Raw genomic sequence first — 23,389 nt, 5'->3', positions numbered from 1 at the left:
CCTGGTTCAGACCTGGTTTAGACCTGGTTTAGACCTGGTTTAGACCTGGTTTAGACCTGGTTTAGACTTGGTTTAGACCTGGTTTAGACCTGGTTCAGACCTGGTTTAGACCTGGTTTAGACCTGGTTTAGACCTGGTTTAGACCTGGTTCAGACCTGGTTTAGACCTGGTTTAGACCTGGTTCAGACCTGGTTTAGACCTGGTTTAGACCTAGTTTAGACCTGGTTTAGACCTGGTTTAGACCTGGTTTAGACCTGGTTTAGACCTGGTTTAGACCTGGTTTGCACCTGGTTTACACCTGGTTTACACCTGGTTTAGACCTGGTTTAGACCTGGTTTAGACCTGGTTTAGACCTGGTTTAGACCTGGTTTAGACCTGGTTTAGACCTGGTTTAGACCTGGTTTAGATCTGGTTTACACCTGGTTTAGACCTGGTTTAGACCTGGTTTAGACCTGGTTTAGACCTGGTTTAGACCTGGTTTAGACCTGGTTTAGACCTGGTTTAGACCTGGTTTAGACCTGGTTTAGACCTGGTTTAGACCTGGTTTACACCTAGTTTAGACCTGGTTTAGGCCTGGTTTAGGCCTGGTTTAGACCTGGTTTAGACCTAGTTTAGACCTGGTTTAGACCTGGTTTAGACCTGGTTTAGACCTGGTTTAGACCTGGTTCAGACCTGGTTTAGACCTGGTTTAGACCTGGTTTACACCTGGTTTAGACCTGGTTTACACCTGGTTTACACCTGGTTTAGACCTGGTTTAGACCTGGTTTAGACCTGGTTTAGACCTGGTTTACACCTGGTTTAGACCTGGTTTAGACCTGGTTTAGACCTGGTTTAGACCTGGTTCAGACCTGGTTTAGACCTGGTTTAGACCTGGTTTACACCTGGTTTAGACCTGGTTTACACCTGGTTTACACCTGGTTTAGACCTGGTTTAGACCTGGTTTAGACCTCGTGTCCTGAATAAGGGACTGAACCATATTTACATCTGGCTTTGCTTTATTCAAATATTAGTTACACATATTTTTTCAGGAGGTTTTGGATCTGGATCAGAATTAGAAAAATCACAAATCTGCAAAAGTCTGGAGGCGTCATCGATGCCACAATGAGGGGAAAATGATTAAACGTGTTATTGTGAAGAATTTAGTTTGTTTGTTTCCAGGTGAAAGTCTTTTTTTTCCGAGACTAAACCCTGAGAAAGTAAAAGCTCCGGTTCTGCCTCTCCTTTAGTTCATACGACCTGTTCTTTTTTTTATTGAAATGTTGCACATACATTCCATAAAAAACATGAGGTAATTTGTGCAAAATACATACAACTTGCCAGGGGGAAGGGAAATTAACAAAAACATCCCTACATATATTGTGACCAGATTTCAATGGTTTTCGCAGCCCTTCTGTTTGTACTTGGCTCAACGCTTTTTTATATACATATCAAGTTCTTTTTGAAAAACATCAAATACAGGGGCTTTGTTTGCAAATTTACACTTATGAATATAATATTTTGCCAAAATAATGGTTAGGTTAAAAATACATTTTTTTTGTCACATTTTGGTCATTTTTTTGTCAAATTTTTATCAAATTTTTTGTCACATTTTTGTCATTTTTCATCAATTTTTCGCCACTTTTTTGTCACATTTTTGTCACATTTTTGTCATTTTTTTGTAAATTTTTCATCAAATTTTTGTCATTTTTTTGTCACATTTTTGTCATTTTTTGTCAAACTTTTATCCAATTTTTGTCATTTTTTGTCACATTTTGTCAATTTCTTGAGACATTTTTGCCACTTTTTCATCAATTTTTCATCACTTTTTTGTCACATTTCCATCATTGTTTTCTTCTCAGTTTTGTTACCATTTTCACATCTTTTTTCCAGAAGCTTTTGGATTGGGGTAAAGCCAAACCGGAGAGAATGTGCTCGGTTCAGGCGGGAGTTAAGGGGTTATGGGGATATTTCAGGATGTTTGACTTATGACTCATTAAGTCACTTGTGAAGAACCCAAGAGCGACATGCTCATAACACATTTTATAATTGTTGCTTAACTTAGACACAAAAACACATGTGACGTCTTTCCAAAATCTCTGAATTACTGAACGGGTCCAAAATAAATGAGAAACAGTTTCTGGATCCACAAAACGTGCAGCTAACGTCCAAGTCTTTCTTGAATCTTCTTAAAAACTGTTTTACCGGGTAAAACTTGAACAATTTTGAAGGAGATTTCTTTTGTTTTATCGGTGAGAAAAATCTTGCTGGGCAAAGTCCAGACCTGAGTCCAGACCTGTTATTAATTTGCTTTGACTTTTGGCCGAGTCAGCGATTTCTCCTAAAACTGTGGATCCGGTTTCCGTCTCACCCGATGAACGAGTTTTAACCTCTTAACTCCCGCCTGAACCGAGAGGATCTTTTTCCTCACGTCATCACATTTTTTTCCATCATTTTTTTGTTGGGTGTTCAACTCATTTTTGTAACTTCTTTGGCATTTTTGTCAAATTTTTGTCACTTTTCGGTCAAATTTGTATCACATTTTTGTCATTTTTTTGTCCATTTTTTATCAATTTCTTGTGACATTTTTGCCACTTTTTCATCAATTTTTCATCACTTTTTCGTCACTGTTTTTTCACTTTTTTGTCCATTTTTTGTCATTTTTTATCATATTTTTGTATTTTTTTTGTAATTTTTTGTAATTTTTTCGTATTTTTTTGTCATTTTTTTGTCACATTTTTGTCATTTTTTGGTCCAATTTTTATCAAATTTTTGGTCATATTTTCGTCACTTTTTTGGCCATTTTTTGTCAATTTCTTGTGACATTTTTGCCATTTTTTCATCCATTTTTCGTCACTTTTTTGTTAATGTTTTCTCACTTTTTTGTCACATTTCCATTATTGTTTTCGTCTCAGTTTTGTTGCTATTGTTTACTCTACTCGTTTACTCTTCCGTGTCGGTCAAAAGGCAACACAATAACTTCTTTTCAAACCACTTTGTATCTATGGTTTGCATCTTCACCTTGACTTAGAAACCTCACAATCTGACTCTCAATTCAAGGTAAATAGAAGCTCCACCTCATAAAGTATCAGACTTTCTGGTCCCACCGGGCCCAGATCAGGATCATTTGTCTCCAAGCTCGGTGTAAACCATGAGTGAACTCTCTCATCCACCTGAAGAAGTTCCACCAGAGCTTCACAACCCCTTAACTCCCACCTGAACCGAGCACATTTTCTACAGTTTGGCTTTACCCCAATCCAAAAGCTTCTGGAAAAAAGGTGTGAAAATAGTGACAGAACTGAGACGAAAACAATGATGGAAATGTGACAAAAAAAGCGAGAAAACATTGACAAAAAAAAAAAAAAAGCGGCAAAAATGTCACAAAAATGTCACAAGGAATTGATAAAAAATAGAAGAAAAAATGTGACAAAATATGACAAAAAATGACAAAAATCTGACAAAAAATGTGACCAAAAAATGACAAAAATGTGACAAAAAATTTGACCAAAAAATGACCAAAAAATGACAAAAAATGACAAAAATGTGACAAAAATGTGACAAAAAATTTCACCAAAAAATGACAAAAAAATGACAAAAAATGACAAAAATGTGACAAAAAATGACAAAAACTGGACAAAAAATGGACAAAAAAATGACCAAAAAATGACCAAAAAATGACAAAAAAAATGACAAAGAAATGACTAAAAAATGACAAAAATGTGACAAAAAATGACAAAAATGTGACAAAAATGTGACAAAAATTTGACCAAAAAATGACAAAAATGTGACAAAAAAATGACCAAAAAATGACAAAAATGTGACAAAAAATGTGACAAAAAATGACAAAAATGTGACAAAAATGTGACAAAAAATTTGACCAAAAAATGACAAAAATGTGACAAAATGTGACAAAAAATGTCAAATTTTTTTGTCATTTTTTATCACATTTTTGTAATTTCTTTGTCACATTTTTATCACATTTTTGTCATTTTTTTGTCACATTTTTTGTCATTTTTTTGTCACATTTTTATCACATTTTTGTAATTTCTTTGTCACATTTTTGTCACATTTTTGTCATTTTTTGGTCAAATTTTTATCAAATTTTTTGTCATATTTTCGTCACTTTTTTGGCCATTTTTTGTCAATTTCTTGTGACATTTTTGCCATTTTTTCATCCATTTTTCATCACTTTTTTGTTAATGTTTTCTCACTTTTTTGTCACATTTCCATCATTGTTTTCGTCTCAGTTTTGTTGCTATTGTTTACTCTTTACTCGTTTACTCTTCTGTGTCGGGCAAAAGGCAACACAGTAACTTCTTTTCAAACCACTTTGTATCTATGGTTTGCATCTTCACCTTGACTTAGAAACATCACAATCTGACTCTCAATTCAAGGTAAATAGAAGCTCCACCTCATAAAGTATCAGACTTTCTGGTCCCACCGGGCCCAGATCAGGATCATTTGTCTCCAAGCTCGGTGTAAACCATGAGTGAACTCTCTCATCCACCTGAAGAAGTTCCACCAGAGCTTCACAACCCCTTAACTCCCACCTGAACCGAGCACATTTTCTACAGTTTGGCTTTACCCCAATCCAAAAGCTTCTGGAAAAAAGTTGTGAAAATAGTGACAGAACTGAGACGAAAACAATGATGAAATGTGACAAAAAAAGCGAGAAAACATTGACAAAAAAAAAAAAAAAGCTGCAAAAAATGTCACAAAAATGTCACAAGGAATTGATAAAAAATAGAAGAAAAAATGTGACAAAATATGACAAAAAATGACAAAAATCTGACAAAAAATGTGACCAAAAAATGACAAAAATGTGACAAAAAATTTGACCAAAAAATACCAAAAAATGACAAAAAAATGACAAAATGTGACAAAAATGTGACAAAAAATTTCACCTAAAAAATGACAAAAAAAATGACAAAAAATGACAAAAAATGACAAAAAATGACAAAATAAAAAATGACAAAAAAGACAAAGGACAAAAAAATGACCAAAAAATGACAAAAAAATGACAAAAAAAATGACAAAGAAATGACTAAAAAATGACAAAAATGTGACAAAAAATGACAAAAATGTGACAAAAATGTGACAAAAATTTGACCAAAAAATGACAAAAATGTGACAAAAAAATGACCAAAAAATGACAAAAATGTGACAAAAAATGTGACAAAAAATGACAAAATGTGACAAAAATGTGACAAAAAATTTGACCAAAAAATGACAAAAATGTGACAAAATGTGACAAAAAATTTTACTAAAATGTGATAAAAATGTAACAAAGAAATTACAAAAATGTGACAAAAAATGACAAAAAAAATGACAAAAAAAGACAAAAATGTGACAAAAAATGACAAAAATGTGACAAAATGTGACAAAAAAATTGATAAAAATTTGACCAAAAAAATTACAAAAATGTGACAAAAAAATGACAAAAAATGACCAAAATATGTCCAAAAAAATGACCAAAACATGAGCCCACCTGCCTGTTCCGTCCCTGAAGACACTGGTAAAGGTCATTGTCCTGACGTTCTGCTGACCCACACGCTCGTGACATCAGCGTGTCCGATGTTGACCCCTGGAGCGGTCACATGCTCACACTCAGCACGACAGAGTGGAAGTGCGTGGCTGCAGCGGTCACTGAGGAGGAAGTGGACGTCACGTGTGCTCGGCCTTTAAACTCTGCAAACATGAGGAGAAGTTCAGACTCAGACTCGGACTTCAGACTCTGCTTCAGACTCCACCTCAGACTCTGCTTCAGCTCCGCTTCAGACTCCACATGGACCTGCCGAGGTAAGTCTTCACTCCGCTTGGGTCAGGCTCTGGTCTGGAGTCTCTCAGAGCTGTTTGGACCTGACTTTTCCTCACGTTCAGGAGGAAACTGGAGCTGTTTTGCTTCAGCAGGACACGAGCATCACTGTGAGTCGGCATTTATCTTTAAAGGATGTTTCAGGATGTCTGACATAGGGCCTCATTTCCTCGTTATTCCTCGAGTGTTGCAGTTCTTATGTTTGAAGAGTTTCGTGGCGCTAGGCTAATGCGAGGCTAGTGCATGTCTATGGTATCAGCTAGCCTGCATTAAAAACAGCCTGACCCGCTCCACAGAGCACCTGAGGCAAATCACTTATAACACCAGACTAACCATATACATGTCTGAGTCCATCATTTAAAAGACCGCGGCGGAGTGATCTGCTAGAAAATAGTCCCTCAGAATGTGGTAATTCATGTGATGCAGGTCAGTTATATTCCAAACATGACTCTATGGACACAGACATTTATATGGTTAGTCTGGTGTTATAAGTGATTTGCCTCAGGTGCTCTGTGGAGCGGGTCACACTGTTTTTAATGCAGGCTAGCTGATACCATAGACATGCACTAGCCTTGCACTAGCCTAGCGCCACGAAACTCTTCAAATATAAATCAGCAAAAATCTGAATAACGAGGAAATGAGGCCCTGTGTCAAACATCCTGAAATATCCCTTTAACCCCTGAACCCCCTCCTGAACCGAGCACATTTTCTCCAGTTTGGCTTTACCCCAATCCAAAAGCTTCTGGAAAAAAGGTCTGAAAATAGCGACAAAACTGAGACGAAAATGTGACAAAAAAGTGAGAAAACATTGACAAAAAGCAACGAAAAATGGATGAAAAAGTGGCAAAAATGTCACAAGAAATTGACAAAAAATTGACGAAAAAATGACATAAAAAATTACTAAAAATTGACAAAAAAAAAGAAAAAAAAAAGAAAAAAATGTGACCAAAAATTAAAAAAAATGTGATAAAAAAGGACGAAAAAAAGGACAAAATAAAATGACAAACATTTGACAAAAAAATGAAAAAAAAAGACAAAAATGTGAGGAAAAAATGACTAAAATATGACAAAAATGTGACAAAATATGACAAAAAATACAAAAATGTGACAATTTTTTATAAAAAAAAATGAAAAAGAATGTGACAAAAAAATTACTAAAATTTGACAAAAAAAATGAAAAAAATTTGACAAAACAAAAAAAAGACAGATGTGACAAAAAATGACAAAAATGTTACAAAAATGAGTTGAATACCCAACAAAAAAATGGTGGAAAAAAATCTGATGACGTGAGGAAAAAGATCCTCTCGGTTCAGGCGGGATTTAAGAGGTTCATCCTCCACAAGGCGCGAGAACTTTGTCCTTTTTTCTTGAGGCAAAAAGAACGAGAACAAAGTTGGTCTGGGCTCTGACATTTCACTCTCCACAAGACGTGTGGCGGCCGAACGGCCACGCCCACTTTTCCAGCCGAAACAAACAAGGAATGACCGAAATAAAACGAGCCATTATGAAACGTGTCACGGTATGGCAAACATTTTGAAGGTTGACCTGCTGGTTTATCACGTTAGAAAACGTTAAAGCTCACCTCCGTGTCACTCTGTAATATCAAGATGTTTGACGTGTGTGTAGCTCTCAGTCGTCCAGGTTTTGTCCATCGAAGAACCTTCACTGAACCTGTTGGTGACGTTTCCCGGTGCTTGATGAAGGTCTAAGGCAGTGGTTGGCAACGTCAGGCCCGGGGGCCAAATCCGGCCCTCCAGCACAGAACCTCTGGCCCCCAAGATGATTTTGAGAAAGATCATTGTGCAAATACCTGTTAAAGTATCTAAAAATGCTAGAAATAGTGTCAGTATTGTAAAAATGAGTCACAACATCCCGCTTGGTCATATACAATGTCAAACAGTGATTCTCTACTGGTGGGTCGGGACCCAAAAGTGGGTCACGGAACCATTTTCAGTCTATAAGGAACTTTTATTCAGTATTTTCCATCTGAAACTGCACTAAATGTGTCTGTTAAAATGAATGTTTTTGGGTGGTTTTGATCATAATTTCAGTCTTAATGGGAAATCTACTGCTTGTTCAACAAAAAGTTCTGTGTGTACGATATTTTATACGATATATGACAAACTACAGTTTTATTTGGGTCCTCGGCTCGTCCCGAAGCCACTTGGGAACCCCTGATATAAAACATTGGCACTTGCAGAAAATATTTTTTTTCTTCAGGCTACAATGTTGAGGTTCAGCTCTGGGATGTTTTGGCAGTGATACAATCCTGCCTCCCCCTGGTCTCAGGTGAAGAAGCCTGGTCTCCCTCTGTCCACGAGCCTGAACCACTTTTATCACTCGCTTCTTTCGCACAGAGAACGCCAGGATGAAAAAGCAACAAAAGTCACAGAAACGCAGCAAAAAATTAAAAACTAAAAATAACACAACATAAAAGTGACTAAAGAGCGACAACAATGGACAAAAATGTGGTGAAACGACGACAAAAAAGAGACAAGGCCTTAGCTTTCAAATGAGGCGTCACTCTGAGGTGTTGGTGATGTCGTTCTGAGGCGACAAAAAAAATGTGATAAAAAAAAACTAAAAACAACCAAAAAAATGACAAAAAAATGACAAAAAAATGACAAAAAAATGACAAAAAAATGACAAAAAATGTGACAAAAAATTACAAAACATGAAAAAGAAATACAAAAAAATGACAAAAATGTGACAAATAAATAACAAAAAAATACAAAAAAATGACTAAAAAATTACAAAAATGTGACAAAAATGTGACAAAAATATGGCGAAACCACGACAAAAAAGAGACAAGACCTTAGCTTTCAAGTGAGGCGTCACTCTGTTGCTCTCCTGTCCGGTTTAGATTTGGGTAAAGCTGAACTGGAGAAGATGTGAGGGTGAAGAGGTTATATTCAGACACATTCACAGAGACATTCTTTATATGAGGTTATTTGTGAGCTGATCTGAGGCCAGCGGGTCATCGGAGACGACCGTCCGTAAATATCCTCATGTATCTGAGACTCTGAGGTGTCGGTGATGTCGTCCTGAGGTGACAAAAAAAATGTGATAAAAAAAACCTAAAAATAACCAAAAAATGGACAAAAAAATGACAAAAATGTGACAAAAAAATGACCCAAAAAATGACAAAAATGTGACAAAAAAAATGACAAAAAATTTGACAAAAAATTTGACAAAAAATTACAAAACCTGAAAAAAAAATACCAAAAAATGACAAAAATGTGACTAAAAATAACAAAAAAATACCAAAAAATTACAAAAAATATGACAAAAAAAATACTAAAAAATGACTAAAATTTGACAAAAAAATGACAAAAAATTTGACAAAAAATTACAAAACCTAAAAAAAAAATACAAAAAAATGTGACTAAAAATAACAAAAAAAATGACAAAAATTTGACAAAAAATATGACAAAAAAATTACAAAAAATTACAAAAAATGTGACAAAAAATGTGACAAAAAATTACAAAACATGAAAAAAAATACAAAAAAATGACAAAAATGTGACAAATAAATAACAAAAAAATACAAAAAAATGACCAAAAAAATGACAAAAATGACAAAAATGTGACCAAAAAATGACAAAAATGTGACAAATAAATAACAATACAAAAAAATGAAAAAAATGTGACTAAAAATAACAAAAAAAATGACAAAAAAATGACAAAAATTTGACAAAAAATATGACAAAAAAATGTGACTAAAAATTACAAAAAATGTGACAAAAAATTACAAAACATGAAAAAAAAAATACAAAAAAATGACAAAAAAATGACAAAAATGTGACAAAAATATGGCGAAACCACGACAAAACAGACACAAGGCCTTAGCTTTCAAGTGAGGCGTCACTCTGTTGCTCTCCAGTCCGGTTTAGATTTGGGTAAAGCTGAACTGTGAGGGTTAGGAGGTTATATTCAGACACAGACAGGTTATTTATATGAGGTTATTTGTGAGCTGATCTGAGGCCAGCGGGTCATCGGAGACGCCCGTCCGTAAATATCCTCATGTATCTGAGACTCTGAGGTGTCGGTGATGTCGTTCTGAGGCCTTAAAGGGGAGGCGGGGCTAGAGCGGCCTCACTTCACGCCCAGTCTGTTACCGAGGCAACAGGAGTGAGTCTGGACCTTTGAGAGGCCTGAGGTGTGAGTCAGAGGAGCCGTTTGGAGCTGATGTTACTGTGGTGTCTGCCTCAGGGTAACTGCAGGTCACTGACCCCTCACTGGGCCTCCTCTGGGCTTCATCTGGGCTTCATCTGGGCTTCATCTGGGCTTCATCTGGGCTTCATCTGGGCTTCATCTGGGCCTCCTCTGGGCCTCCTCTGGGCTTCATCTGGGCTTTACCTGGGCCTCATCTGGGCCTCATCTGGGCTTCATCTGGGCTTCATCTGGGCCTCATCTGGGCTTCATCTGAGCCTCCTCTGGGCTTCATCTGGGCCTCATCTGGGCTTTATCTGGGCTTCATCTGGGCTTCATCTGGTCTTCATCTGGGCTTCATCTGGGCCTCATCTGGGCTTCATTGGGGCCTCCTCTGGGCTTCATCTGGGCTTCATCTGGGCTTCATCTGGGCTTCATCTGGGCTTCATCTGGGCTTCATCTGGGCCTCCTCTGGGCCTCCTCTGGGCTTCATCTGGGCTTTACCTGGGCCTCATCTGGGCCTCATCTGGGCTTCATCTGGGCTTCATCTGGGCCTCATCTGGGCTTCATCTGAGCCTCCTCTGGGCTTCATCTGGGCCTCATCTGGGCTTTATCTGGGCTTCATCTGGGCTTCATCTGGTCTTCATCTGGGCTTCATCTGGGCCTCATCTGGGCTTCATTGGGGCCTCCTCTGGGCTTCATCTGGGCTTCATCTGGGCTTCATCTGGGCTTCATCTGGGCTTCATCTGGGCTTCATCTGGGCCTCCTCTGGGCCTCCTCTGGGCTTCATCTGGGCTTTACCTGGGCCTCATCTGGGCCTCATCTGGGCTTCATCTGGGCTTCATCTGGGCCTCATCTGGGCTTCATCTGGGCTTCATCTGGTCTTCATCTGGGCTTCATCTGGGCTTCATCTGGGCTTCATCTGGTCTTCATCTGGGCTTCATCTGGGCCTCATCTGGGCTTCATTGGGGCCTCCTCTGGGCTTCATCTGGGCTTCATCTGGGCCTCATCTGGGCTTCATCTGGGCTTCATCTGGGCCTCATCTGGGCTTCATCTGGGCTTCATCTGGGCTTCATCTGGGCCTCATCTGGGCCTCATCTGGGCTTCATCTGGGCCTCCTCTGGGCCTCCTCTGGGCTTCATCTGGGCTTTACCTGGGCCTCCTCTGGGCCTCCTCTGGGCTTCATCTGGGCTTTACCTGGGCCTCATCTGGGCCTCATCTGGGCCTCATCTGGGCTTCATCTGGGCTTCATCTGGGCTTCATCTGGGCTTCATCTGGTCTTCATCTGGGCTTCATCTGGGCCTCATCTGGGCTTCATTGGGGCCTCCTCTGGGCTTCATCTGGGCTTCATCTGGGCCTCATCTGGGCTTCATCTGGGCTTCATCTGGGCCTCATCTGGGCTTCATCTGGGCTTCATCTGGGCTTCATCTGGGCCTCATCTGGGCCTCATCTGGGCTTCATCTGGGCCTCATCTGGGCTTCATCTGGGCTTCATCTGGGCCTCCTCTGGGCCTCATCTGGGCCTCATCTGGGCCTCATCTGGGCCTCATCTGGGCCTCATCTGGGCTTCATCTGGGCTTCATCTGGGCTTCATCTGGGCTTCATCTGGGCCTCCTCTGGGCCTCATCTGGGCCTCATCTGGGCCTCATCTGGGTCTCATCTGGGCCTCATCTGAGCTTCATCTGGGCCTCATCTGGGTCTTATCTGGGCTTCATCTGGGCCTCCTCTGGGCCTCCTCTGGGCTTCATCTGGGCCTCCTCTTGGCTTCATCTGGGTCTTATCTGGGCCTCATCTGGGCTTCATCTGGGCTTCATCTGGGTCTTATCTGGGCTTTATCTGGGCCTCATCTGGGTCTTATCTGGGTCTTATCTGGGCTTTATCTGGGCTTTATCTGGGCTTCATCTGGGCCTCCTCTGGGCTTCATCTGGGCTTCATCTGGGCCTCCTCTGGGCTTCATCTGGGCTTCATCTGGGCCTCCTCTTGGCTTCATCTGGGTCTTATCTGGGCCTCATCTGGGCTTCATCTGGGTCTCCTCTGGGTCTTATCTGGGCTTTATCTGGGCCTCATCTGGGTCTTATCTGGGTCTTTTCTGGGCTTTATCTGGGCTTTATCTGGGCTTCATCTGGGCCTCCTCTGGGCTTCATCTGGGCCTCATCTGGGTCTTATCTGGGTCTTATCTGGGTCTTATCTGGGCCTCATCTGGGTCTTATCTGGGTCTTATCTGGGTCTTATCTGGGTCTTATCTGGGCCTCATCTGGGTCTTATCTGGGTCTTATCTGGGTCTTATCTGGGTCTTATCTGGGCCTCCTCTGGGCCTCCTCTGGGCCTCCTCTGGGCCTCCTCTGGGCTTCATCTGGGTCTTATCTGGGCCTCATCTGGGTCTTATCTGGGCCTCATCTGGGCTTCATCTGGGTCTCCTCTGGGTCTTATCTGGGCTTTATCTGGGCCTCATCTGGGTCTCATCTGGGCCTCATCTGGGCTTCATCTGGGCTTCATCTGGGTCTCCTCTGGGTCTTATCTGGGTCTTATCTGGGCTTCATCTGGGCCTCATCTGGGTCTTATCTGGGTCTTATCTGGGCTTTATCTGGGCTTTATCTGGGCTTCATCTGGGCCTCCTCTGGGCTTCATCTGGGCCTCATCTGGGTCTTATCTGGGTCTTATCTGGGTCTTATCTGGGTCTTATCTGGGTCTTATCTGGGCCTCCTCTGGGTCTTATCTGGGTCTTATCTGGGCTTCATCTGGGCCTCCTCTGAGCCTCCTCTGGGCATCCTCTGGGTCTCATCTGGGTCTTATCTGGGTCTTATCTGGGTCTTATCTGGGCTTCATCTGGGCTTCATCTGGGTCTCCTCTGGGTCTCATCTGGGTCTTATCTGGGTCTTATCTGGGCTTCATCTGGGTCTTATCTGGGCCTCATCTGGGTCTTATCTGGGCCTCATCTGGGTCTTATCTGGGCCTCATCTGGGTCTTATCTGGGTCTTATCTGGGCCTCATCTGGGCTTTCACTGACCCCTTACTGGGCCTCCTCTGGGCTTCATCTGGGCCTCCTCTGGGCCTCCTGTGTGTGTTGCTGACAGTGAAGAGTGATTGGGAGTGAGCTTTTCCTCCGTGTACAGACTGTAAAGCCCACATTGGTTTGCACTTTACCAAAAAAAGATTATTGTTTTCATTTTACAATCGTGCTCTGGCTTTAAAGTGATCGTCTGGAAGTTTAAATGTTTTACACATTTTATATAATGTGTAAAATCAACCTCCTGGTTTTGCACTTTGATGTAAAGTAATATTTATATATTATTTTTGGTAAAGTCCCTCCTCCCCGAATCTCAGCGACCAATCAGAGTCGACTATCCTCCCACATCGACCAATGAGACGGGCGTTTTTTTGTGAACCAGCCAATCAGGAGGGAGGGGGAGGAGCTTGATTGTTTTGAAAATTCTGTTCCTGCTTTCCTCATTTTACAAACTAATGATCAGGTTTCAGGTCAATAAAGCAGCAAATAAAGCAGCTTATAAATGTTGATAAAATCCTGTAAATTTCCATCTCTGACCTTTGAGTTTCTTACGAATGAGGTCACGCGTGTTCGCAGGCGTGTCGGGACTTCCTGGACCTCGCCGAGAGCCACAGCCGGCGATGGACGCGGGCGCTGCAGTATGAGCGGGAGCAAAGGGCTCACCTGGAGGAGACCATCGAGCAGTTAGCCAAACAACACAACAGCCTGGAGCGGGCGTGGAGGGAGAACCCCGCCCGAGACGCCCTGAGCGCCGCGCCCCACGCACCTGAGCGCAGCACAGGTGAGACCAGGGGGGGGCGGGGAGGGGGCGTGGAGGCCAGGGAGGGGGCGGGGAGGGGGCGTGGAGGGAGAACCCCGCCCGAGACGCCCTGAGCGCCGCGCCCCACGCACCTGAGCGCAGCACAGGTGAGGCCGGGGGGGGCGGGGAGGGGGCGTGGAGGGAGAACCCCGCCCGAGACGCCCTGAGCGCCGCGCCCCACGCACCTGAGCGCAGCACAGGTGAGGCCGGGGCGGGGGGCGGGGAGGGGGCGGGGTCTCAGAGGGCTGGGCGCTGCTACATGATGCCAGTCTGGTGGTAAAAGAAAAGGTTTAGGTTCTACCGGTATCGGAAAAATAAAAGTACCGAAAAAGGAAAAGGGATCTTCTTCTTCTTCTTTTACTTCTTTTTCTTCTTTTTCTTCTTCTTCTTCTTCTTCTTCTTTTTCTTCTTCTTCTTCTTCTTCTTCTTCTTCTTCTTCTTCTTCTTCTTCTTCTTCTTTTTCTTTTTCTTTTTTTTTCTTCTTTTTCTTTTTCATTTTTTTCTTCTTTTTCTTCTTTTTCTTCTTCTTTTTCTTCTTTTTCTTTTTTTCCTTCTTTTTCTTTTTTTTCTTTTTTTTCTTCTTTTTCTTTGTTTTCTTCTTTTTCTTCTTTTTCTTTTTCTTCTTTTTCTTCTTTTTTTTCTTTTTCTTTTTTTTTTTTTTTTTCTTCTTTTTCTTCTTTTTCTTTTTTTTCTTTTTCTTCTTCTTCTTCTTTTTCTTTTTCTTCTTTTTTTTCTTTTTCTTCTTTTTCTTTTTTTTCTTTTTCTTTTTCTTCTTTTTCTTCTTTTTCTTCTTTTTCTTTTTCTTCTTTTTCTTCTTTTTCTTTTTCTTCTTTTTCTTCTTCTTCTTTTTCTTCTTTTTCTTCTTTTTCTTTTTCTTCTTTTTTTTCTTTTTCTTCTTTTTCTTCTTTTTCTTTTTTTTTTCTTTTTTTTTCTTTTTCTTCTTTTTCTTTTTCTTCTTTTTTTTCTTCTTCTTTTTCTTCTTTTTCTTTTTTTTTTTTCTTTTTTTTCTTTTTCTTCTTTTTCTTTTTCTTCTTTTTTTTCTTCTTCTTCTTCTTCTTCTTCTTCTTCTTCTTCTTCTTCTTCTTCTTCTTCTTCTTCTTCTTCTTCTTGCCCGGATAAAGAGGAGGAAAATGGATGAATGGATAATTTCACATTAAAACGACTTCAGTGAGAGTAAAACCTGCCCTTCGTTCCCCAGTCTGAGCTCCCAAAGGTCCCCCCGCCTTCGGGCCTGTGTCGGGACGTCCTCCCGCCTTCGGGCCTGTGTCGGGACGTCCTCCCCTCCGTTAGCGTGGGTGAATGTTAGCGGGTCCTTTAAGCCGGTTAGCGCTGATGAGGCGGCGTTCGTGGCTCATTACGCTCATTACTCTGACCTCTCTCTCCTCGCGCGGCAGGAGGGAGCGAGCGAGCGCCCAGAGAGGAGGCCAGTGACGAGGATGAGGAGACGGAGTACTTCGACGCCATGGAGGACGCTTTCATCACCGTGACGACCAGCGACGGCACGCAGCACAGGTGAGGGCGAGGCGCGGTCGGCTGATTTATGCAGATATTTTTTCCATAATTCATGCAGTTCTTGTATTTGAAGAGTTTCGTGGCGCTAGGCTAGTGCTAGGCTAGTGCTAGGCTAGTGCTAGGCTAGTGCATGTCTATGGTATCAGCTAGCCTGCATTAAAAACAGTGTGACCCGCTCCACAGAGCACCTGAGGAACATCACTTATAACGTTTGTGTTTAGACCTGATTTTTCCCTGGTTTAATCCTGTTCAGACCCGTGTTAGACGTGTTTAACACGGGTGTCACATGTTGGGCCTGGTTTAACCCCTTAACTCCCGCCTGAACCGAGAGGATCTTTTTCCTCACGTCATTAGATTTTTTTCCATCATTTTTTTGTTGGGTATTCAACTCATTAATGTAACTTTTTCGTCAATTTTTTATCACATTTTTGTCATTTTTTTTGTCCATTTTTTGTATTTTTTTTGTAAAATTTTGTCACATTTTTGTCATTTTTTTGTAATTTTTTTGACAATTTTTTATCATATTTTAGTTTTATTTATTTATTTATTTTGTTATTTTTTCGTCCATTTTTTATAAAATTTTTGTCATTTTTTGGTCAATTTCTTGTGACATTTTTGCCACTTTTTCCATCAATTTTCCATCAATTTTTCGTCACTTTTTTGTCATTTTTTGTCACATTTTTACCATTTTTTTGTCAATTATTTATCCAATTTTTGTCAAATTTTTAACACATTTTTGTCACATTTTTGGTCATTTTTTCGTCAATTTTTTGCCACTTTTTCATCCATTTTTTGTCATTTTTTTGTCACATTTTTGTCACATTTTTGTCATTTTTTCGTCAATTTTTTGTCATTTTTCATCAATTTTTCATCACATTTTTGTCATTTTTTAGTCTTTTTTAGTCTTTTTTGACATTTTTTGTAAAATTTTTGTAATTTTTGGCACATTTTTATCACATTTTTGTCACTTGTTTTGACATTTTTTCGTTATTTTTTAATCCATTTTTGTCATTTTTTTGTCAATTTCTTGTGACATTTTTGCCTCTTTTTCATCCATTTTTCGTCACTTTTTTGTCACATTTCCATCATTGTTTTCGTCTCAGTTTTGTTGCTATTTTCACAGCTTTTTTCCAGAAGCTTTTGGATTGGGGTAAAGCCAAACTGGAAGAAAATGTGCTCGGTTCAGGTGGGGGTTAAGAGGTTAAAATATGTATTTGTGGAAGTGTCACAATTACGCTAATTTGGGCCAGGCTGGTCAGAGTCCAGGGCTGTTTTTCAGTCCCAGTTCGCCCCGGCCCTGGTCAAACAGGTCAGGTCTTACTCGGCCGTTTCATTTAAATCAGTCATAAATGTGAAACTAAGTCGAGCGTCGTTTCTGTGGCTGAGCTGAAATGAATGTTTGTGAGAACCACTAACCACTAAGCCACTGTCAGAACCTCTGATTTACAATGAAACCTGCACCTCTGGTTATTTCTATCTGAGAATTAGCCTGATGGTGTTCTGTTTTAGACCGTGCACATTCAGAGAACTGTGGTTACTGAAAGTGACCTGCCACGCCCATGAGAACCGTGTGGATTGAACTACTGCCATGACTGTCCTCTGGTTTAACCTCTTAACTCCCGCCTGAACCGAGAGGATCTTTTTCCTCACGTCATCACATTTTTTTTCCATCATTTTTTTGTTGGGTATTCAACTCATTTTTGTAACTTTATTTGTCATTTTTTTGTCTTTTTTTTTTTATTTTTTGTCACATTTTTGTCATTTTTTCGTCAATTTTTGTCACATTTTGTAACTTTATTTGTCTTTTTTTTTCTTTTTTTTTTCTTTTTTTGTCACATTTTTGTCATTTTTTCGTCGATTTTTCATCACATTTTTGTCATATTTTGTAACTTTATTTGTCACATTTTTGTCACATTTTTTTGTCTTTTTTTGTCAGATTTTTGTCATTTTTTCGTCAATTTTTATCACATTTTTGTCATATTTTGTAACTTTATTTGTCACATTTTTGTCATTTTTTCGGCGATTTTTCATCAAATTTTTGTCATTTTTTGGTCATATTTTTATCACATTTCTGTCATTTTTTTTGTCTTTTTTGTCCCATTTTTGTCATTTTTTCGTCAATTTTTTATCATATTTTTGTCATGTTTTTGTTGGGTATTCAACTAATTTTTGTAACTTTATTTGTCATTTTTTTGTCATTTTTTGTCAAATTTTTCTCACATTTTTGCCTCTTTTTCATCAATTTTTCCTCGCTTTTTTGTCAATGTATTCTAATTTTTTTGTCACATTTCCATCATTGTTTTTGTCTCAGTTTTGTTGCTATTTTCACAGCTTTTTTCCAGAAGCTTTTGGATTGGGGTAAAGCCAAACTGGTGCTCGGTTCAGGTGGGAGTTAAGGGGTTAATGACTGTGTGGCTGATGCGTTAAACCACAGGGAAAAGAGTGAGCGAGGCTGTCAGAGCTGTCGCCGTAACAACAGCAAAACAACGCCGTCATGTGACTGAGATACGGGGGCTCCTGACTGTGCTTAACCCCTTAACTCCCGCCTGAACCGAGCACATTTTCTCTAGTTTGGCTTTACCCCAATCCAAAAGCTTCTGGAAAAAAGGTGTGAAAATAGCAACAAAACTGAGACGAAAACAATGATGGAAATGTGACAAAAAAAGTAAGAAAACATTGACAAAAAAGTGATGAAAAATTGATGAGAAAGTGGCAAAAAGATCACAAAAATGTCACAAGAAATGGACAGAAAATGGACGAAAAAATGACAAAAATGTAATTAAAATATTCAAAAAAATGTGATAATTTTTAATTTTTAATTTGATAAAAATTTGACAAAAATAAACAAAAATGTGACAAAAAAATGACAGAAATTTGATTAAAAAAAAATTAAAAATGTGAAATGTTTTTTTTTTTAAATTTGATTAAAAAATGACCAAAAAATGACAAAAATGTGATTAAATTTTTTTTAAAAATTGATACAAATTTGACAAAAATAAACAAAAATGTGACAAAAAAGGAAAAAAATGACAAAAAAAGGAGAAAAAAAAATATTAAAAATGTACCAAAAAATAAAAAAAATGTGATTAAAAAATGTAAAAAAAAAATTGATATAAAATTGACAAAAAAAATACAAAAATGTGATAAAAAAAAATTACAAAAATGTGATGAAAATTTGACAAAAAATGACAAAAAAGTTACAAAAATGAGTTGAATCCCCAACAAAAAAATGATGGAAAAAAAAATCTGATGACGTGAGGACAAAGATCCTCTCAGTTCAGGTTAAGAGGTTAACATGCCGGAGGAGGAGACAGAAACACTTGTGACGGTTTGCAGGGTCTCTGAACACAGGGGGTTTCCGAATAGGGGTGCCAGCCAGGTATCCCTCCTGACAAGTTGGATATGAGTTAAAGGGTTACCGGTCACACAAGGACTTACACTAGGCTGTATAAACCCTTTCTTGGTAAAATGGTGAATGATACAAAAACAAGAGGGTCCACACAATAACAATAAGTGTCCAGCATGTGTATTTACAATTCTAAGACCAAGTGTCCACAGCAAACATCTGTCCCCTTCCCACAGTTCTAGGCAGGTGGACTGCTCAAATGAATGTCTGGACTTGGAGGAATGTGTTTCTCTGAAGCTTCAGTCCTGACCCTCGTGTTCTTCTCTTCAGGAGGTCTCAGAGTAACCTGAGCGGAGCCAGTGGAGGACACGCAAACGACTGGAATCAGGACGACCATGTGAGTGTCCGACTGTAAACACACATACTGACCCCACACACACACACACACACACACACACACACACACACACACACACACACACACACACACACACACACACGCTGTTCCAGAAGCTGAACACATGCTTTAACGTTACACACTGATCTTACTGTAAGTGCAGAGGATCAGGTCTCGCTCTGTGGACCAGGGGCTTCATGCTGGTTTGTCTCGGTGCAGCAGCTCAAAATATCCCATCATGCAGTGTGACTTCATGGGCATGTCTGTTTACTGTGGACCATTACTTTGCACACAGATGAAACTGCAGTTGTTTGGTCAGTGTTTAGGGCCTTGGTTCACAGATCCAAAGGTCCAGGGACATCCATGCGGACCTTCTGTTTGTGTGTAAATGTCCCGTGTCCTGTGGGTGCAGGGCTCTCCGGGCTGTAACCACGTGTTGTGTGTAAATGTCCCGTGTCCTGTGGGTGCAGGGCTCTCCGGGCTGTAACCACGTGTCGGGCCGAGAGCCGCAGACCTGCCGGCTCAGACGCACTCACATCCCCGACAAACCCAACTACTCCCTCAACCTGTGGAGCATCATGAAGAACTGCATCGGCAAAGAGCTCTCCAAGATCCCCATGCCGGTACGTGCTCGGGTCGCGGGCCGCGGGGGGGGAGGGGCTTCCTGAGCGGACCAGGACAAGACGAGTTACGACAAATGAAGCGTCTCCAAGTCCCTTCACCTCAGCTCTTTCCCTACATCTTAGAAACAAAGCCGACCTGCACAACTCCATGAGGCGCCAATCTTTGTTAACCTCTTACCGCCCGCCTGAACCAAGTGCATTCTGTCCTCTTTGGCCATTATATAGGCCTGTGTAACACCTCATTTGAAAGCTAAGACCCACAAGACTGATCTTTTTCCTCGCGTTGTTGCTGTGTTGTGTCACCTTTTGTATGTTTTTTTTTGGGTCACATTTTTGTTGAGCTTTTGTCACTTTTTTGTTGAATTTTTGTCACATTTTTGTTGAATTTTTGTTGAATTTTTGTCACATTTTTGTTGAATTTTTGTCACATTTTTGTCACATTTTTGTTGAATTTTTGTCATTTTTTTGTTGAATTTTTGTCACTTTTTTGTTGAATTTTTGTCACTTTTTTGTAAATTTTTTGTCACATTTTTGTTAAATTTTTGTCACTTTTTGGTTAAATTTTTGTCACATTTTTGTTGAATTTTTGTCACTTTTTTGTTGATTTTTTGTCACTTTTTTGTTGAATTTTTATCACTTTTTTATTGAATTTTTGTCACTTTTTTGTTGAATTTTTGTCACTTTTTTGTTGAATTTTTGTCACTTTTTTGTTGAATTTTTGTCATTTTTTTGTTGAATTTTTGTCACTTTTTTGTTTAATTTTTGTCATTTTTTTGTTGAATTTTTGTCACTTTTTTGTTGATTTTTTGTCACTTTTTTGTTGAATTTTTGTCACTTTTTTGTTGAATTTTTGTCACTTTTTTGTTGAATTTTTGTCACTTTTTTGTAAAATTTTTGTCATTTTTTTGTTGAATTTTTGTCACTTTTTTGTTGAATTTTTATCACATTTTTGTTGAATTTTTGTCACATTTTTGTTGAGTTTTTATCACAATTTTGTTGAATTTTTGTCACTTTTTTGTTTAATTTTTGTCACTTTTTTGTTGAATTTTTGTCACTTTTTTGTTGAATTTTTGTCACTTTTTTGTTAAATTTTGTCACTTTTTTGTTGAGTTTTTGTCATTTTTTTGTTGAATTTTTGTCACTTTTTTGTGAATTTTTGTCACTTTTTTGTTGAATTTTTGTCACTTTTTTGTTGAATTTTTGTCACTTTTTTGTGAATTTTTGTCACTTTTTTGTTGAATTTTTGTCACTTTTTTGTTGATTTTTTGTCACTTTTTTGTTGATTTTTTGACACTTTTTTGTTGATTTTTTGTCACTTTTTTGTTAAATTTTTGTCACTTTTTTGTTGAGTTTTTTTCACTTTTTTGTTGAATTTTTGTCACATTTTTGTTGAATTTTTGTCACATTTTTGTTGAATTTTTGTCTTTTTTTGTTGAATTTTTGTCACTTTTTTGTCACTTTTTTGTTGAATTTTTGTCACTTTTTTGTTGAATTTTTTTTCACTTTTTTGTTGAATTTTTGTCACTTTTTTGTTAAATTTTTGTCTTTTTTTGTCTTTTTTTGTTGAATTTTTGTCATTTTTTTGTTGATTTTTTGTCTCTTTTTTGTCGCGTTTACATCCTTGTTTTCTTCTCATTTTTTGTGGCTGTTTTGGTCCTTTTTTTCCCAAGAAGCTTTATGATTCGGGTAAAGTCAAACTGGAGAAAATGTGCTCGGTTCCGGTGGGAGTTAAGAGGTTAAACACACCAAACGAGGGTAGCAATAACATCACTGTTTCACGTGTTTATTATGGGCTGTAAGAAGCTCGATGTCAGGGTCTTTTCAAACAGAATTAAAGCTGTGGTTCACTGAGACCTGTCATATTTATGGTCACGGGGGGGGGGGGTGTTGGATACTGCCTGGTGTGTGGGCCCCGTGGACTTCACTCTGCCGCCTCTTCTGTCCCGCAGGTGAACTTTAACGAGCCGCTGTCCATGCTGCAGCGCCTCACCGAGGACCTGGAGTACAGCGAGCTCCTGGACAAGGCGGCGCGCTGCGACTCGTCCCTGGAGCAGATGTGTCTGGTGGCCGCCTTCTCCGTCTCCTCGTACTCCACCACGGCCCACCGCACGGCCAAGCCCTTCAACCCTCTGCTGGGGGAGACGTACGAGCTGGACCGGCTGCAGGAGCACGGATACCGCTCCCTCTGTGAGCAGGTACTGAGCGACTCTCAGGGATGTGTTTAAATATGCACAGAAGGGCGCACGGCAACTATAGTGGAGAAAGCAGCAGAAATCAGAAGCCGTGTGCAGTTTTCTTCTTATGTTGGTCTAGGGTTGAAAAAAAGACTAAACACTTCCAGTTGCTCTGAGGTAAACGAGTCTTACCTTGGCTTTAAAGTTAGGAGGCGGGGTTATGCTCTTTTTTTCAGCTTTGAAACAATAATGTTCAGCTGCAGACCCGGAGCCGAGACAAATACTGTGAAAAGCGAATCCACCGTGATAGTGCGCCCTCTGCTGGTAAAGACAGATATACGGCGGTATTTAGCTCATGTTTTACAGTTGTATCGTTGGGATTATTTTGTGTAATTTAGAATGTGTTGACATGTAATTTAGTTTAGGCGACATGTGCTATTATTTGGGTTATTTTATGAAATTAAAACTGTGTGTTTTACTCCTTTCATTGTGTTTTGTTGGACAGAGCCTTCATTTGGGACAGAGACAATATTTTGGAACAAAATCACATGTTTATTGTGGTAACGGCCATTGCTGTAATCAGTAAAGAAAGGGGAGAAATCATAGGGTTAATAACGTTAGTTTACAGATGCAATAACAAAGTAAAAAACAACATTTGTACCGTCAGGGTCTTTGCTTCCTAAATTCAGCAGCAAAACAAATTACGACTATTACAATGACTCCATCACGCCCCTCGGTCAGTCACAGACTCTCCATTTGTCACATTTTTGTGATTTTTTTGTCAATTTTTTAGCCAATTTTTGTGATTTTTTTGTCACTTTTTTGTCATTTTTTCTTCAATTTTTTTTACATTTCTTGTGACATTTTTGCCACTTTTTCATCAATTTTTCGTCACTTTTTTGTCACATTTCCATCATTGTTTTCGTCTCAGTTTTGTTGCTATTTTGACCAAAAAATGACCAAAAATGACATAAAAAGTTAAGAAAATTCAGGAGAGTGTGTTTTATGAGCCTGGATGAGCTGTTTTCCACTGCGATGCCCTCAGAGTGGTCAGTATCTGCCCTGACCAGTGTCTCTGTCCCCCTCAGGTCAGCCACCACCCGCCGTCCGCTGCGCATCACGTGATCTCACAGCGGGGCTGGACCCTGTGGCAGGAGATCACCATCGCCAGCAAGTTCAGGGGGAAATACCTCTCCATCATGCCCCTCGGTCAGTCACAGATATACCCCCCCATCATGCCCCTCGGTCAGTCACAGACCCTCCATCATGCCCCTCGGTCAGTCACAGACCCTCCATCATGCCCCTCGGTCAGTCACAGACCCTCCATCACGCCCCTCGGTCAGTCACACACCCTCCATCATGCCCCTCGGTCAGTCACAGATATACCCCCCCATCATGCCCCTCGGTCAGTCACAGATATACCCCCCCATCACGCCCCTCGGTCAGTCACAGATATACCCCCCCATCATGCCCCTCGGTCAGTCACAGACCCTCCATCATGCCCCTCGGTCAGTCACAGACCCTCCATCATGCCCCTCGGTCAGTCACAGATATACCCCCCCATCACGCCCCTCGGTCAGTCACAGATA

At 39.8% G+C, this 23,389-nt stretch overlaps 1 protein-coding gene across 1 annotated transcript in view; it reads left to right on the top strand.

The window, feature by feature from the left end:
* The window catches only part of osbp2b (oxysterol binding protein 2b), an 81,569-nt gene that overhangs the window by 45,950 nt on the left and 12,230 nt on the right, over positions 1-23,389 (top strand). The window contains exons 4-9 of the mRNA XM_079552288.1: positions 13,526-13,730; positions 15,143-15,260; positions 18,937-19,003; positions 19,474-19,626; positions 21,576-21,821; positions 22,889-23,009. Of these exons, the coding sequence (XP_079408414.1) occupies positions 13,526-13,730; positions 15,143-15,260; positions 18,937-19,003; positions 19,474-19,626; positions 21,576-21,821; positions 22,889-23,009 (910 nt within the window). The remainder of the gene's footprint in view (positions 1-13,525; positions 13,731-15,142; positions 15,261-18,936; positions 19,004-19,473; positions 19,627-21,575; positions 21,822-22,888; positions 23,010-23,389) is intronic.

This window comes from Gobius niger (assembly GCF_951799975.1).
Source record: "Gobius niger genome assembly, chromosome: 1".
Lineage (NCBI taxonomy): Eukaryota > Metazoa > Chordata > Actinopteri > Gobiiformes > Gobiidae > Gobius > Gobius niger.
Note: the sequence above shows the minus strand (reverse complement) of the source record. Positions and strands in the feature narration are given on the sequence as shown.